General features: G+C 38.4%; 1 protein-coding gene across 1 annotated transcript; it reads right to left on the reverse strand.

The window, feature by feature from the left end:
* Positions 1–682: 682 nt before the first annotated feature.
* On the reverse strand, positions 683–15,900 carry LOC146455982 (transmembrane protein 120B-like). Its single transcript, XM_085093583.1, has 12 exons — positions 15,797–15,900; positions 13,742–13,863; positions 12,729–12,848; positions 10,730–10,783; positions 9,794–9,889; positions 9,292–9,381; positions 8,404–8,469; positions 6,962–7,023; positions 6,771–6,863; positions 6,040–6,104; positions 2,918–2,986; positions 683–1,835 (listed from the first exon to the last, which is right to left on the reverse strand). Exons 1-12 carry the CDS (start codon positions 15,878–15,880, stop codon positions 1,716–1,718), a joined length of 1,041 nt encoding a protein of 346 aa, XP_084949709.1. The 5' UTR covers positions 15,881–15,900; the 3' UTR covers positions 683–1,715.
* Positions 15,901–17,376: the final 1,476 nt, after the last annotated feature.

Here is a 17,376-nt window from a genome sequence, read left to right on the forward strand (position 1 = left end):
GAAACGCACGCGCTTTCCTGTGGAAAAGGCGAAAACAGTTGGTGACGGCAACGGCTTAATTGCTGCCAAAAATGCAAGCTTACAAGATTTTATTCAACTATGACTGAATTACAACTAAAACTGACACGCCCTTTATTTGTTTTTCTCGCCAAAAAAAATGGGGCCGACTGTTATCAAATTAACCCGTGGTCAAAAATTAATCGGTGGGCTACAATTCCTCATAACATGGTTCTCAGTGAACAAAAACAGCAGTGACACTAAATTACCTCAATTTGCCTTTTCCCTTTTATTGATACACTACTCGATCACTGAAAAAAATAATTCAATACGTATTTCTGCTTTTCAAACAAAAGTAAATAGTACTGTTGAGCATGAACAACAAAATCAAACAAAAACAGTTATAACAAATACTGAGGTTGTTCGAAGCACTGGTCATTCATGGATATATAAATTAAACTTTAGGTTGCTGTTGTAAAACGTGATGAAACCTGTTCAAGGTACCCGGTCTCCTTGCCCAGTAGACAACTCCCACAAAGATTATAACTGTTATGATTCTGTAACATGAAACTCAATTCAACACGGAGTAAAACACCGCATCTGATTATCGTATCGCTTCCGGATCGATTTCACCCACAGACTCAAAGGTTGCGCTGCTCAATACATGGAACTTTCATTTGAACCGTCACATTTCAAAATTAATTTAATTTATTCACAGACTACAACTACAGTACATCGTTTATGCAGACCTTTTAAAAGATGCTTGGCCACTTTTTTCGTTTGACTCATAGGTGTAGCAACTAGCCATTCCTACTGGTCCTATGGCATTCGCTATCAGTGACACGACAAACCCAATTTTCACAACGTCTACTCTAGTCTTGAAACCTTGGTCTTTTGCAGGACATTTGGTACCTAATTTTCATCATTGTCCTGGGTTTCTTGATTAGTTGGTAACTGACAAAGGTACCTGTTAAATTGTAACTAAAGTTCGCTTAAAGCCAAACACCTTTTTTTGCTTATAGTCATCCTTGCTTAAAGGTAATGAACCTGTGGCCCAATGTATGTAGTGAAACTTGTCGGCTTCCACATTTGACTTTGAAATAGATACTACATTTCGTTTCAATGATTCACAAAATATTTGTTGCTTACAAGTTTGTTTGTTTGCTTATTTCCTCTTTGCAAAAAGTTCCTTCATTAAAAATTACATGTTAAAGTTCTATATATCACAACATTCCGAGTTCAATAAATTAGCTTTCACAACTGCAAAAAATACTAATAGATACTGTAAGGCCCCTTAAAATAATCATCTTCAAAATAAACTCCCACATCAATTTAACGCTTACCCTGAACAGCGGTTCTCAAATGAGTGTCGAAAGTAATTCGTGCCTGCTTTGGTTTTCCTTTATCTCGTTCTGTGATTGGTCGACATAATTCGCATCACTTCTCCAACCAATGAGAAGCAAAACCCAAACCAATCGTGCCTCGCTCGCACGCGTTTTCCCGCGCTTGACACCGGTTACATGTATTTACTACGAGTTCTGATTGATTCATTGTGCTGTTTACGTCTTTTCTGATTGGTTTGGCACGGTTTTACGACACTTAAATGAAAACTGCGCTATCACAAATCACTTCATCAATTTATTTATTTCTATTTAAGAAAAATGGAACAGTTGAGCAAAATGAATATCAGATCTTTGATTTAGCTTTCAAGCATTCGTCTAGCCGCAAGGCATTTCAGGAGTCCGCCAATTCTTAACAGCTTTTTGTCGCAACACGTACAGGAGTGTTGTCATGTTGCCAGCAAAAAGTGTGAAAAACACCACGCTTAGGGCCAGCACCTGCAAGTGAAACAAAGAAACACCAGTGATCTCAGAAAAAGCATGGATTAGACATTCTTGTTTTAAAGTAGCTTATTTATTTCAATTGAGGGTCGAAAGTAATTCGCAAATGCTTTGGTTTTTCTACTACGTTCTGTGATTAGTTTGAAACACTCGGGCTACTCTTTCTCAACCAATGATCGACAGCAAAACCAAAACCAACCGTAACTTATTAAGGGGGGGGGGGGGGGGGTGGTTCCAAAAAACTGTGATGCTGCGACGGTGGGGGGATGGAAACGGATATTTGCTTTTTATCAACAGAGTTCACAAGGTAATCTGGCCACCGTAAAGAGATTCGAAAGCTGACGTTTCGACCGTTTAGCCCTTCCTCAGAGCGAATCCATATCAACGTTTCCAATCGTGACTTGCTTGCACAAGCAATGAAACAACCAACAGTTTTGCTACTCCGCTCCCCAATGGGATACTAGCACAGGACAACAGAGGCCAGTCCTCGAACCGACAATCTTCAGATCTGGCGTCCAACGTGAGAACTAAGTACTACACCATTGCGCCTCCACGGGCAAATAGTAAGGAAGAACAACAGAAGGGTCACAAAGATATGGTAATAGGAGTTCGTCAAATTATCGAGGTTTCAGAAAATAACTGAGCGTCTTGGTGCAATCAAACGTGCGTTGTTTGTTTGTAACAGTAATGGAAGCCACGACCCATCAAATACATTACATGTTGCATAGGTTGTCTCTCGAATTTACCCTTGGTTCAATTTTTATGTTACTTTGAGTTTGCATGATAATAAAATAAAGGAAATAAAAATTGAACCATAGCAGATAGAAAACAAAATGGCCTGGAGGGCCCCAGGTGATAGCTTTTTTTCTTGAGTGGAAAGTACCTTTATATAATCACCTTATTCTCAGGTCTCTCCTCTTCTTGCCCGCCCTCACTCCACGGAACGGGAAGAGGAATTAGTGTCATAACTCAGCAGCATTAGACAGTCTGGAAAACCCTTTGTTTTACTTTGAATACAAGCAATACTCTATACAATCTTCCCACTCAACTTATTGTGGGTATGAACTTAATGAACTAACCTGCCACTCAACACAGTCTGGGTGATGGGAGAGTCGGTATAATGTGTACGCATTGTACAGCTGGAACAACTGTGGAAAGAACACAGTTTCAATAACTCATCCAGATCCATCCGACAGTTTTGATTAAACAAGGAAAAAGGCGAGAATAGAAATCATATGAGTCATATGACTCTGGAATAGAGTTGAAATCTTGTATCTTCTTCATTAAATCTTGCATAAACCAAAACTTGGTTCTGCGATGATTTCTATTCTTGGACTCACCTTTTTCCTTGTTCAGCCGAGTAAGTTATGTTTATTAAGCACAGCATGCTTTGTTAAGTGTACAGTTTGCTTCGTTACTGCTGAGGACATCATTCTATTCTTCGCAAGATATCAAGTCTCAAACAGGCTTGATAAAGTTGCTCCAAGGCTGAAACTGACCTTTCTTTGTTTTGCCTCTTTTTCTTTTTTCTCTTCTTGAAGATTTTAGGTCCTTGTTTCCTTTCCAACCAACTTATTAATGGAAATGTCCAACTTATAACATATCGTAAACTATAATATTATAATCTTACTCTCTTTCTTTCTTTACACCTCAGTATATTTAGGGCTTTTCTATTTGTGGGTGAAAGCTATTTTAACCCCTGAAAGTATCAGCACATATTGTCTTAGCCATGGAAAGCAAACATTCTGATACATTCTAGCCTCCCATGCAGTGGTTTATAGCTTCCCTGAAAATGACTCCATGGAAGGCTAGATACGTACATGCAAAACATGATTGCCCTAACTATAGCCTGCAATGCAGGCGTATTTTTGGAGCGGAAGCGCTGAATAATCCTTCGTTGCTGTCATCTTGGGCGAGGAAGCGCGAGAGGGATGGAGCGAGTCAAAAGTGACCCTAAGGGAGAGGACGACTGGCTGAGAAATAAAGGAGGGGGGAGGGGGGAGGGGGAGAGGAGGGAAAAATACGCCTGCCCGCAATCATTGTTTGTTTGCAGAACCCGTCCACTGGATAGACGGGGGCTCTGATTGGTGCGGTAGGTCACATATTGATTGATACCTGACAATCCACGGCAGATCGGTCCGCATGTCATTTCATTCCAGCTCCACTAGCACTGTGCTCAATGAAACCGTGTCTTTCAGAAATTGGAATATCACTTGAATTGAGCTCCGAACAAAAGAAATAATTTTTTCACTGTTGTCGAGACAAGATGTATTGGCAGATTTTCCTACCGCCTTTGGAAAAAGCCTTACCTTTCCGTTGTCGGTTTGACTGAAGGGCATTTAAATTGATTTTATCGAGCAAAAGTGCTGATGCGATCCTTGTCTGTCCGCTGAAAAGTGCTGTGAAGAAGCAACTTCAATGGGACTAACAAAATACGGATACCGACTAAAAGATATTGAGGATGCAAAAAACCGTTTATCATTGCTTCAGCGGAGGAGTACTGTCCGATTTTTCGATCGCAGAAAAAGATTGATACACCAGTTGACCAGCAGCTTTATGTGATAACTGTGGACGACTCGCATACTGTTCAGTTGGACCGGGTAAAGGTTTGTATTCGCATAGCCCCGAATAAAACTTTGAACTGATCTGTGCTTGATATTCTGCATTTGACCTTTGCGGCGCACAGCGTGACACTTGTAAATCTTCTGAAAGCGAACGCAGAAAATTAACTTTACTAAATCTTCTGAAAGCAAACGCAGAAAATTAACTTTACTAAATTTACTAATTTGACCGTCACACAGTAGTTTTATTCTTTCATGATTCTTTTTATTTTGAGACAGAGACAACTTTCACTTTATTATGCTTGATTTCAAAGTAGAAACTTAGATCACGCGAAGTACGTGACATGACTGCACAAGCTGTGATGAATGAAGCCGGAAATGCACTGATCAAGCGCAACTATAAGTAGGGGCGTTTGGCGATTACACAGGGTTTGCGGGCAGGCGTTTTTTTTTCGCTCTCATTTCCTGCCCCCCCCCCCCCCCCCCTCCCCCTCTGCCTCCTTCAAATACGCGAACTAAATTTATTATTCAGTGCTCGCCCATGAAAAACGCCTGCACTGCAGGCTACCCTAACTACAGTCGAACCTCCCGTAAGCGACCACCCATAATGTCAAGGATATGTGGTCGCTTACGGGAGGTGGTCGCTTACCAGAGGTCAGACCACAGGGGTCTAAATTTCGGGTAATTTACATATGGTAATTGCAGACACCTAAGCCTTTCGCTAGACTGCGAGCAGTCCTTCTTTTTTCCTCAGATTACGCGAGCAAAAGCGCCGGCAAAATTATGCCAATAGAAAAGCGAACGAGGAGGGATTTCTTTTTCCTTTCCCTCTGCGCCTGCGTTTCTCTCGGGTCGCGGCTTCCTCGTTCGCTCGATCAATCGCGCGCTAGAGCGCTTCAGAAGTTAGCCAAAGAAAGAGACTGCTCGCATTCTAGCCTTTTGCCAGTGCTTATCGAAACCCTTAGCAATAACTTTTCTTAGCTACAAGTATATTAAGACCGGTCCAAAGTTATTATTGGGTCTATGGTGATTATTGTTTGTATCTCGCAAATTACTTAATACAGCGATTGAGACAATTATTGAGAAAGAAACTTGACTCTTTTATTACTCCAGGTGGCGCCGTCTGAATTTTTTAGGGAACGGAACATAAGCAAAAAGATAAGAACGATAAAAGATAAGGGAGTTTTTTCCTACAAGAGATTCGATCTGATTAAAGTTTATTTCAGTGTGAAGTATAGTGCACGTGTATTTTATCAATTGTTTCAATGCTAAGCTATATCGGGAAATACTTCCGGTAGCTCCGACTGTGAGATTTACGACGTCTGCTGTAATGATGTAGACAATATGTTACAGCGACACATTTTTCGATTTCCACCCGTGAGAGATACAGCAGATTGTGTGTCAAGTGCTAGTGGTCGCCTACGGGAGGTTAAAAACAATTGAAAATTATAAAAAATCATCTCTAAAAGTGGGCGCTTACGAGAGGTGGTCGCCTACGAGAGGTTCCATCTATAGTGATTTGACTCGAAAACTTTTGGTATTTTGGAAAAGTGGTCGCTAATGAGAGGTGGCCGCTTACGAGAGGTGGTCGCAAAGGGAGGTTCAACTGTATATCAAATTATTTATACTGTGATACTTACATAGCCAAATATAAGGAAGGGTATGACAAACCCCAGTCCCCTCCACATCCATGAATGAAAACCCTCTGCAGGAAAAGGTAAACAATAACAATATCAATTACTGTGAATTAAGTTGTAAACTGTACATGGCAAAACTACCAACTGCTGGTAGATTTGGAGAATGCTGAAGTGGCAGTCGCTGAACACTAATTGACATACCAAGCACTACAAAGTGTATGACCCTCATAGCAGCCATGTAATGCAATACTTTTGGAGTGAAATTATTTTTTTGAATGAAAAAGTGAGGACTATATAACTATTGTCCTAGATGATCCCTGGGCTTGTGAGCCCTGTGCAGGAAATTTGGTTCACAGGGATACAAAGCACAGAGAACTATTTAGGACAATAGTCCTCAGTTAAGCACTGAAAAAAAAATTCAATCCATTTGTATCGAAATATCAAGCATCCTTGCAAGGAAAACATAGGCTTCCTGCCTTTATTAGCAAAAGTTGGTGCACTACTTCCAATGCACTTTGTCAAAAGAGTGAATTTATAAGCAGCAATCTATTTTTAATCATGGAAGACCAGCAATATTTCACTCTACATTAAACTCTTAACCCTGCTTTTGATTCAAACCTTTGTCATAAACGTTTCAGCTGTTAACCATGCTGGGCTTGCACACATGTGTAGCTTTTTGCAGTGTTTGTGGTATGATATTATACAAAATCAAACACATCAAAATGTTTTCCAACCTCGAGTTACATCCATACTGTTGCTTATTCCCAGTGCTCTCAAACGATACAAGACGCCACTTTGATATCTAAACTGGAGAAGCTGAACAAAGCCTGTGCAACATTAATTCAAATGTGAGAAAACAACAAGTTTATTTATTAATGAAACTGCTATTGTAATAGCGTGATCAAATCCAATTACATGTACTTACTAAGGTACAAGGAAAAATAAAAGAACTGTCCTCTAAAAATCTGATACACTCTTCCATCAGGCCTGGATTGAAAAAGAGGAAAGGAAAGAAAAGGAAAATGTTCACCAGGGTGAATACTGAAGCGATACTTAAATTATGTGAAGACAACAAATGTACCTGTAATAACTATAATTATACTAGACAGCCCAAAGGACATGGGATTTGATAGGGCACACACTCAAATTCATAATTTCCTGTTGTTTATAGAAAAAAAAATTGTTGGCAAGAGGGCTAAAAAAAGTGAAGTTTGTATTGCATCCAAGGCTGTTGCCTAAGAAAAAAATTTCAAAGAGCCCACAAGGCCAAAAGCCAAGAAGTTAGAAGCACAACCCGCAAAAATATGTTAGGTGCTGCAGCAAAGCCATTCAGGTGCTCAGAGTAATTTTGTGGGCACGCCAGGTAACAGCCTTGGCATCCAGCAGATTGATTAAGCCAGCTGAGATGGATGCCGGCCCTATAAGCTGGCATTTACATGTATGTAGCATGAAATGCAAAGAAATGCTCTTAATCTCCCCTGGATGGGACATGCTTTCCTATCACATGGTTATCCCCTCCCTCACCCCCCTTGGTCATCTTATTTATGTTCAGACTGAGAGGAATGAATTGTTAGTAGCAGAGTCTCCTACGTGTGCATGCAAGGTAAAAGACTTTTTTTTTACTAACATGAAAACTCTAAACTCTGAAAACTCAATTACAGTTTGTTTGTGTTTGTTACAGCTGTCAGTCACAATGATAGTAACAACTTACTAATGAACAGAAACTACAAAAATGGATCAAAATCCACAAAGCGCAGCACACCAGTATGTGTTGTTCCAGAAAATACCCTTGGTACCCCCCGCCCCCTCCACAATAGAGGTTTTTATTTTGTTGTTGTTGTTTTTACCTTCCCATCCTGCCTGTTACCATCCCACTTATACTTTGCTTTAAAATTTTGAGGACCCCCCCCCCCCACCCCACCCCTGCTTGGAGTTTATATAAATCCTCCACTGTTGGTTGAATCTTGAACTTAAAAATCTTCACGTTGTGAAGGTACAGTAGAAAACTGAAAGTCCCATTACAATGTTTCCAGAATTATTAAGTGACCTATCAAGCACTAAAGAAGAATGGGCTGGAATTTAACTAAACTGGTTTTTGTAATTTGCATGCAAACCTCCTTGTATGCTAAATAAAAGCAGCAAAAATCAGGGATAATAAGTTATATCTTTTTTGTACAAATACCGGTACTGAAGATACGTTACCAGGATTCATAATAAACAATATATGTAAAAGCATTCTCTGGTGAAACAACTTTAAAAATTATAAGCTTTCAACAGTCAGTCTACTGTCTTCGATGGATAAAAATATGTGATGAAATAAACCGTAAAGAAAAATTTAAATACAGAGAGTAATATTGTTAAACTTACCATATAAGAAGTAATCCAGATAAAATGATGGACACATAGTGATGGGCCACCCACCATCCTTTTATTCTGTTTTGAAATAAAAAAAAGTGTGTATTTCAACATGCTGAGATACAACTTAATTTTCAGGGCTAACAGTTAGATGCTTTAGTTGAAAACTTGACTGGTGGCAACATGATTTTGACAGCCATCAGCCATGGGTTTAGAAATTTGGGTTTTTTACCTTTTGTGCAAAATTCTATGTGTATCATTAGTACTTTTATACCATTTTAGCATTTCTTTATTGGTTTTAATTATTTTTGAGTCACTTTGGATGGTTTTCTGACACTTTGGAGAAATTGGCAGCTGTGTAAGATCAGTGACAAAATTCCCACACCATTTGATGTCTTCGACCCATTGAGTGGATGCCAAAGAAAACAGTTTTGAATATACAATATACCGGCAGGTTATATTGTCGTAGCTTACATCTTCTTGTAATAATAATTACAACAAGACGTAAGCTATGACAATGAAACCTGTCAGGGAAGGGGGGGGGGGGGGGTAGGAGGACAGGGGGAGATATGTCCAGAAATGCACGCTAATGAGATGCATGAACTGTATAATAGACATCACAAAGTGTCCCCTACCCTAAATTCCTACCAAAACACAAATAATTCTGTCAAACATGAAGTCATATGAAAACGACAAAAAGGTCTGTCTTATATAAAGTACCCAAAATCAGGGTTAGGTGCATTTCTAGACATAAGTGGACAGGGTGGAGGGAAAGGTGCAGAGTCCCCCCAGTTTCCACTCCCACAACCAAACTTAGTAAGTCAGAAAAAAGCCCACACTGAATAGGGTTAAGACCAAGAGTCCATTAAGCATAGTTTTCAACTAAGCCATGACAAATACCTTGATCCATTAGCAATCAATATATGCTCCTGAAGGGTCAGAGTGCTGTAGTACCACAACAGCATGGCATGAAACAGGGCATCTGTTATCCTGCAAGCAGTGAGTATCTGCACTTACTGTACTCAAGCTGAGTGCATATTGTAGATGTTAATTCTACCATAAATTATCTTTATAATCACAAGTGATTAAAGATGTATCAAATGGAAATCAAACAAGCAAGCAATTTCTTCAACCTGCAAAAAAATCGCTCATGCCAGTAAAGTATTCTCAATAGGTAGAAGGGGAAGATGGTAAAAAATTAATATGAGGCTATGTTTTTGGAATAAATGACAGAGCCAAATGAGGAAAATCTGAAAAAAACAAAACAAAAAGGTTGCTGTACCCCAAGTCTCACCTCAGGTTTTTTTTTTTTTTTTTTTAATCCCCCAGCACTCATGCTCTCACTGACATAAATAATTGTGAAAGAACTGGCTAAGTAGAGAACTTTAGCTAATTAACTTACCTGTAGTTGAAGACGTACAAATCAAAGATAGTGAAAAGCATGCTGATCACTGTCATTTTAAACTTAAAATTCTCATAGTCATTTTTATATTCCATCCTGCAAAAAGATTAAACAACTATCAAAGATTTGTAATTAAAGAATTAACTCAGTGAAAGTCACTGATTGTTTAGTTCCAGAGAAGGTATCCACACACCCCTCCCTCTCCACCCATTCCAAGCCTCTAGAAATTTCAATTTAGCTTCATACTGTATGATTAAAAAAGATTAAACAACTATCAAAGATTTGTAATTAAAGAATTAACTCAGTGAAAGTCACTGATTGTTTAGTTCCAGAGAAGGTATCCACACACCCCTCCCTCTCCACCCATTCCAAGCCTCTAGAAATTTCAATTTAGCTTCATACTGTATGATTAAAAAAGATTAAACAACTATCAAAGATTTGTAATTAAAGAATTAACTCAGTGAAAGTCACTGATTGTTTAGTTCCAGAGAAGGTATCCACACACCCCTCCCTCTCCACCCATTCCAAGCCTCTAGAAATTTCAATTTAGCTTCATACTTGCTTTTAAAAAATTTGGCTTTGAGACGTTCCTCCCCCTTGGCCACTGGTAATGGATATAGTAAGTTTGAAACTTTATTTGATTAATGAATAGAGGATAGGCACAATTAGCATTTGTTTAATATTATTGTAATACTAATCACCTCATTTAGAAAGCAGACATTTTAAAATGATACAGGAAAATTGCACTTTTTTTCACGTTTTTCCTCTACTTGTTGGGAAATTTATTTGATCAACCAATTATTCCATTTGATTCCCATGTCCTTCAACTGCTTGACGGCCAACTTAGTGAGAGGTTTACTCAGATACATGCATGACTTGCAACTTGATTTTATGGAATAACATTGTTAAAGGAGTTGACCTCAGTAAACAACTTACTTATTATTATACAATGAGACATTAATGTTTCCCAAGCACAACTTGAGGAATAGCCTGCAAACAAGATTGACAAAAATTTATCAACAAATTCAGTCAATTAAACAGTAGTTATAAGTGGTCACACAGCTAACATTAGACCACTGCATTTTCATGTACTATTAATAATAAATTATTTTTCTTGAACAAGATGTCATTTAAATATATGTATCTCTGCTTAACAACACAAATGCCTCGCAAAGTTACAAGGTAAGGCCTTTTTTGATCAAAGGCCCCTGTGAGCCAACTCATTAATGCAGAAGTTAATAGTAGCAAAGCAGTGCTTGCATAAAACTACACTACAAGGTCTGCTGTAATAGGCTTGTCCATTTGCAAATTATAAGTTTAGATTTAAATTAATACTACAGTAGTAATTAAGTAGACTACAGTAGTAATTACAGTAGAATTAAGCTTAACAAATAGATTCCATTTTGCAGTGCGTCTGTACTCTGATAACGCACAGATGACGTCAAAACGTGGTGAGAACAAAGAAGTACGCTACGAGCCGCAGGCGAGTAGTGTGACTGATGTTCTCACCACGTTTTGACGTCCTCTGTGCATTATCAGAGTACAGACCCACGGCAAAATGGAATCTATTTGTTTTATACAATAACCAAGACATTTCAACACATTTCGTGAGCGGGCATTGGGTTGCATGAGCTGAGTCAAAACCTTTCCAACAAACTCAGTTTTAGACTACTACACACATGCAATTGTGATCTTCTAAATTAGAGTATAATCCGAAAGAATTTCATTAACAATTTTTTTCAAAACTAACCTTTATTCCAGAAGGAAATCCTGACCCCAAAATATTACAGCATGTAAGCTGTTTCACTGCGATTTGTAATCGATTACTCGCCATTACCGGATTTTTATTGGAGACATATTTCGACAAATGTTTGCTTCCCTTTCACATCACAACAAAGTTCTAGCTTTCCTATCCTGTTTGAGGTCACTCTCAGCAGTCTTTGTCCAATTTTTTATTGGGCAGATTTCCTTTCCTGCGAAAATTTGCCTGTGTTTGTGCGCTACTCGCAAAAACAGTTTGCAAAACTTTGTTGACCAGTCGCTCTGGCTGGACTCTAGACTCTGATCATGTGCGCTCGTCACACTACTCGATGACGTCAATTGTGCGTCTATTAACTCAAATCACACACTCCTCTAGACCAATCAAAACGCGAGTTTTACACAGTTCATTGTATAACCTACAGTAGTAAGCATCATAAGAGAAGTACAGTTCAACAGCTGAGTTCATAGCTGACCATCCTATAGCACCTTTTAAATCTCTTTTTGTTGTTTGACCTTTGCCTAGTTCCTTTATGGCCTTCTTCCAGGCCCTCACAATCAATTCATTTTGGTGACATAACCAAGGTGAACAACCAAGGCATGTTACCAGAAACAGATTGACTAACATGAAAGACAGAGAGATGCCAAGGAACTACGAGCCTTTTAGCTCAGATTCGCCAGACTTCTGGCATGTGGCCATAAATTGTCCCAGGAAATGTTGCCCCAATGTTTTACCTGCCGCTGTGCACTTTGTTTTGTGACAAAAACAGAAATATTGCCCATAATCATAGGTTTTCATCGCAAATGAAGCACAAAGCAGCTTATAAAACATTGGGGCAATGTTTCCTGGAGGAAGTAAAGGCCACATGCAAAAACTCTGGTGTATCTGAGCAAAAAAAGAAACAAAAAGCAATCTAAAATCACTATAGGTTGGTTATGTACCGAGTCCCTCAGTTAATCCTTACTGTACTCAAACTGTAACTGTTGCCAGGCATGTTAGGGAAGATGCCCCTAATTTGGGGGTTTTCAAGTTGCTAAGCAACTATGGACAATGCCAGGACCAAGAAAAATATCAGACTTATTAACAGGATGACTGTATTAATTTAGGGGATGTGACGACAAAAGTATTTTATTGCATGCACTGACCACCTGCAGATGAGGTTTTAAAATTGCTTACCCTGCCTGTGAAGGCAGACTGAGTTCATAATCTTTTATCTTTCTTTCCAGTTCAAAGATCTTCAGTTGAAGTTCATGGCTGTGAGCTTTCTGTTCCTCAGTTAATCTTCCCTTCATAAACCTACAAAAGCACCAATATTAATTGTATATAAAACATTTGAATATATAAAAATTCACAGTGACATTAAACAAGGAAAAGACACTTGTACAGAGTTGGCTGTTAAACTTCAGCATATTTTATCCAGCTCTAATGGGAGGTAGCCAGTTGGTAAAGTTCATGACTGCAGCCCTGCTTACAATCAGGAATGTGTTTCTGAAAACACCCAAAAACATTTCAGGCCTTGTCAAATCAGCTTCACTAAATTTTTGTTATTGCTTGAATAGAAGTTCATTTTTTAGTACAGAACAGGATTTGAGAAAGCTAATCTTTCTTAGCATGTTGTTGTCAAAACAGTTGAATTTGTCCACCCAACTCATCTTCCAAAAAACCTAAAGAAAGGAATCATTTCTTTGCAAATGATGTGTTACAGCTAATGGATACTGATGTCATGCAGCTTGGAAGATTACCATCAGTAAAAACCTTGCAAAAGTTGTAAAATTTTCGTTGAAGCATTCCATTTACTCTAGCCTGCACGCAGTCTATACTTAATATAAGATATTTCACATGAAAGAAAATCACAACTCCATGCTTTCTGCCAAAACAAATAAATAAAGCAAATCCAACCTCTTTCCTAGGGTCTCTTCTCTTCATGTCCCTCCTTTGCTCCCTGGGACATGAAGAGAAAACACCATGGGAATGAGGATGAAGCAAATCCTGGCTCACAAAAATACCCCGTAACCTTCATAAATAACACCGCTCACATTTCTTTCACAGTTTTTCTTTTGTCATAATGTTAAGTGAAGACAACGTGCATTTTGGGATCATTGCATGTAAATTTGATTAAATGCTCCAAGTTTGTAATAAATTTCCAGGCCAGGTGTCCATTCAAGCAGATGTGATAGCTATTTACGTACCGTTTAAGTGATTCCTGAAAATCTCTTAGTTTTCTTTTCTGTTGGTTCACAGCAGATGCACAGGATTTTTGACTGGCATGGAAATCATCCATTTTCTGTTGATAGTCTTGAAACTTTGATTGCTAAATCAAAATACAAAAACATTCAGTATTTTCATAGAGTTTTGAATAATGAAGGGTTCCAGAAAATATTCATACCTCCCACATGGAAGGTTGCTATAAATTGCAAGGGGGGTAGGGGGTGGGGGAGATGTCAAAAGACAAAGTTTTTTAGCAAAGTATGAAGCTAAATTGGAATTTTTACACTTAACAAATCAACAGCAGTTTTCTATGGTCTATACTCTTATAGACCATAAAGTGACGTCAAAAAATGTTCAAAACTCAAGTGGAACCATGAGCCGCAGGCGAGTGGTTTCACTGCCAAGTTTTGGACATTTTATGGCGTCATTTTATGGTCTATAAGAGTATAGACCATAGAAAACTGCTGTTGATTTGTTAAGTGTAAAAATTCCAATTTAGCTTCATACTTTGCTAAAAAACTTATGGTCTATAAGAAAACTTACCTATGGTCTATAAGAGTATAGACCATAGAAAACCGCCGCCAATTTGTTTTTTACAATAACATGGAAAAAGTATGAGCGGAATTGGCTATTTTTTTCATCGAGAAAGCGCGCGCGTTACATCTCACGTCATTTTTATTGTCTGCACTCTTATAGACAATGGCAACGAGCCAATCAGCACGCGGGAATTTGGACAGTTATTGTAAAAAGGGGATGGGTATCCAATCTAAAACATTTTCTATTATTGGGGTATGGATATTTTCTGTAACAAATACAACAATATATTACTATCAAACTTAAGATACAGTCACTCATATTTAGTTACACATTTTTAAAGTTTCTTGTATCCTGTTGAATGCTAGAGAGCTTTCAGTCCTCTCAAAATAGTTGTATTTAGTAAGCAACATAACCATAGTGATAGACAGAAAGAGCCAAGTCTAAAATGGTATTGCTGAAAGTAATGTTAATTACTCTGCAAATCACAGTTAATCACTAAATGTAGGCAATCAAATTTCTGACTGCCAGTAAATTTTGAACAGGCCATAATCTATAAAAAGCCATTTGGTCATACCCATTATTAAGTAGACATTCTTGGAGTCTATATTATTTTTAAGGGGGTTATTTTCTCAAGGAATTGTGTTGCTGTGTCACTGGGGGGCTGGAAACAAATATACGGTTTTATCAACTGAGTTAATAACTAAAGGTAATTTGACCTCTGTAAAATGAGCATACAAGAGTTACACTAATCTAAGTGTAAAAGCTTTTTTATTTGCACTGCTTAAAACCTTACTCGCTTTAGTCTTTTGGCAAATAATTTTAGCACAGATTTCAGCACAGCCCCAGACACTTATGTGATACTAACCCTCTTCCAAAAACATGAATAGAGTTTGAGCCACAAAATGCACACATAATTAATGCATGCATGGGGCTGTACTGTCGCTTCAACAACCAAGGATCAAACTCCAGCCAAATGAAATTTAACATTTTGTTATTTAATAGTTAGGTTCAAAATAATTTGCAATAAACTGACCAGATTAATATCATTGACAAGTAATTGAAATTTTGAAAGAAGTTGAAATTTTGTTTTTTAAAATTAAACCCGTAAAAATCACATAGGTGTACTGTTCAGCTCCTTTTCAAATATCACGTTGGAATTAAGGGACCAAAGTTGCCCGCATAAAGCAGATATTAGCTTACGCTTTATAGATGCTTTGTAGATGCAAAGCAACTTGTATAGGAAACGACCGGATTCCGGAGTGAATTAGACTTCAAAACAGTGCAACGTATCCAGATTTCAACTAAAATCAATTCCTATTACTATCCATATGATAATCTAATATAGATCAACGGAAACGAGAACGGATACTAAATTATTAATCAGCTCAAGTTTGATTCGTTCAGGCACGCGTTTTCGGCCAAAATGAACCGCATCCAGCCACAATCACGGCTTTGAGCTTTTAGAGAATAGCCAAATTATTTAAGTAGCAAATTCAAACCTTAAACTTCTGCGCCTCTTCTTCCAAGACTTTCCATTCTTCCTCCCATTCTTGCAGACTTGAAATTTCTGCAATGGCCGCCATCTTGGCGAGGAAAGGACCTTGAACCCAGTCTTCTGTCTCTCTTTGGGACGGTTCATGGGTGTTGGGTGTTAGCAGGGGTGGGGTGGGAAAGAACCGGCAAGGACAGGTACCAAAACCTAGCCATTTAAATAATGGCCTAAGCTCCTACGAGTCTCCTGTAGCTCAGTGGTAGAGCATCCGAAGTGGTAATCGGAAGGTCTTAGGTTCAACTCCTGTTGGAAGAACTCGGATTTTCTTTTTACGAGTATATTATAGAATCACTCGGTATCTGATAGTTGGCACGCTGGGAGAATGCTTTAAAATATTTTCTTTACAAAATGCTCTGGGAAGACCAGGAGTTACAGTCGCGCTTAAAATTCGAGAAGTATCTGATAGGTAGCGTTCGTTTTCTGTCATTACGAAACTTTTGAATGCAGAGGACCACACGAGTCACAGATAAACTACCCTAATACTTTTCGTTGTCGGATCTCTTGTAATAGGGAACGTTAGTCATGTGCCATTTCTAGCCTTTTCTTACTATTCTTCTTTACAATGTCATGTATACTAGTTAGCCATTTTTAAACTACTTATGTCAACCCTCAAATTTAAATATTAGAGCGAGTCAGTTTCCCAGGGGCTCCATTCACATATTTTAATGACGGGGGCGCCCAAAGGATTTTTTTGGGTCTGACATTTTGGCCAAAAGGGATTTTTTTGGTTCGCGAAAACAACCCAGGGATTTTTTTGGGTATTGTATTTTTGATCAGCTCAAATCAACAATAACATAAGCGCAATTTACTGCTTGTGTGGTATTACGGGATATTTCTGAGATTGTAATCTATTTGAAAAGTAATTACCGGCAGAAGATAGGATGAAGAGACACTATGACAGTCATGCGAACTTTTTGTATTTGTTTTTGTATAGTTTTGTTTCTGACCAAAACCAAAGTTAAAGTTAGCATGTCTTAGCTTCAAGTTTCCAGAAGATAAATAATAAAATTTACTAATGCAAAAACACTGAGGGATTTTTTTAGGTATGCTAAAAAAAGTAGGGATTTTTTTAGGGTAGACAAATTCTGAAGTTGGGTTTTTTTTTAGTATAAAATATGAACCTCTGTCGGAACCCCCCCGTCATTAAAATATGTGAGTGGGGCCCCCGGGGTCAGTTTTCTCTCATTGTAACTCTGGCATTGAAGTTGAAATATTGGCCCAAATAAAGCTGCTCTTTGCCGTAGTGTCGGCCCTGCAATCAGTTTGGTTTATTTACTGTCGTGTCCATCGGGGAGATAGATTATACCAGCAATAGAATCAGAAGCAGAATCTGAGTACAAAGAATAAGAAGCCTTACGCTTCACTGAAAATTAAAAAGTAGAGACATAAACAGAAACATAACTCCACCGATCTGGGATCAGGATGGCAGAAGAACTCCATTTTCCTATTGATTTGGTTTCTGTTTCCACCAGCGGTCGCACGATTTAGCCAATAAAGGCCAATAAAACAGTGTGAATCTGAAATCAC

Source organism: Pavona decussata, unplaced genomic scaffold (genome assembly GCF_977016875.1).
Source record: "Pavona decussata unplaced genomic scaffold, jaPavDecu1.1 SCAFFOLD_262, whole genome shotgun sequence".
Taxonomy (NCBI): Eukaryota; Metazoa; Cnidaria; class Anthozoa; order Scleractinia; family Agariciidae; genus Pavona; species Pavona decussata.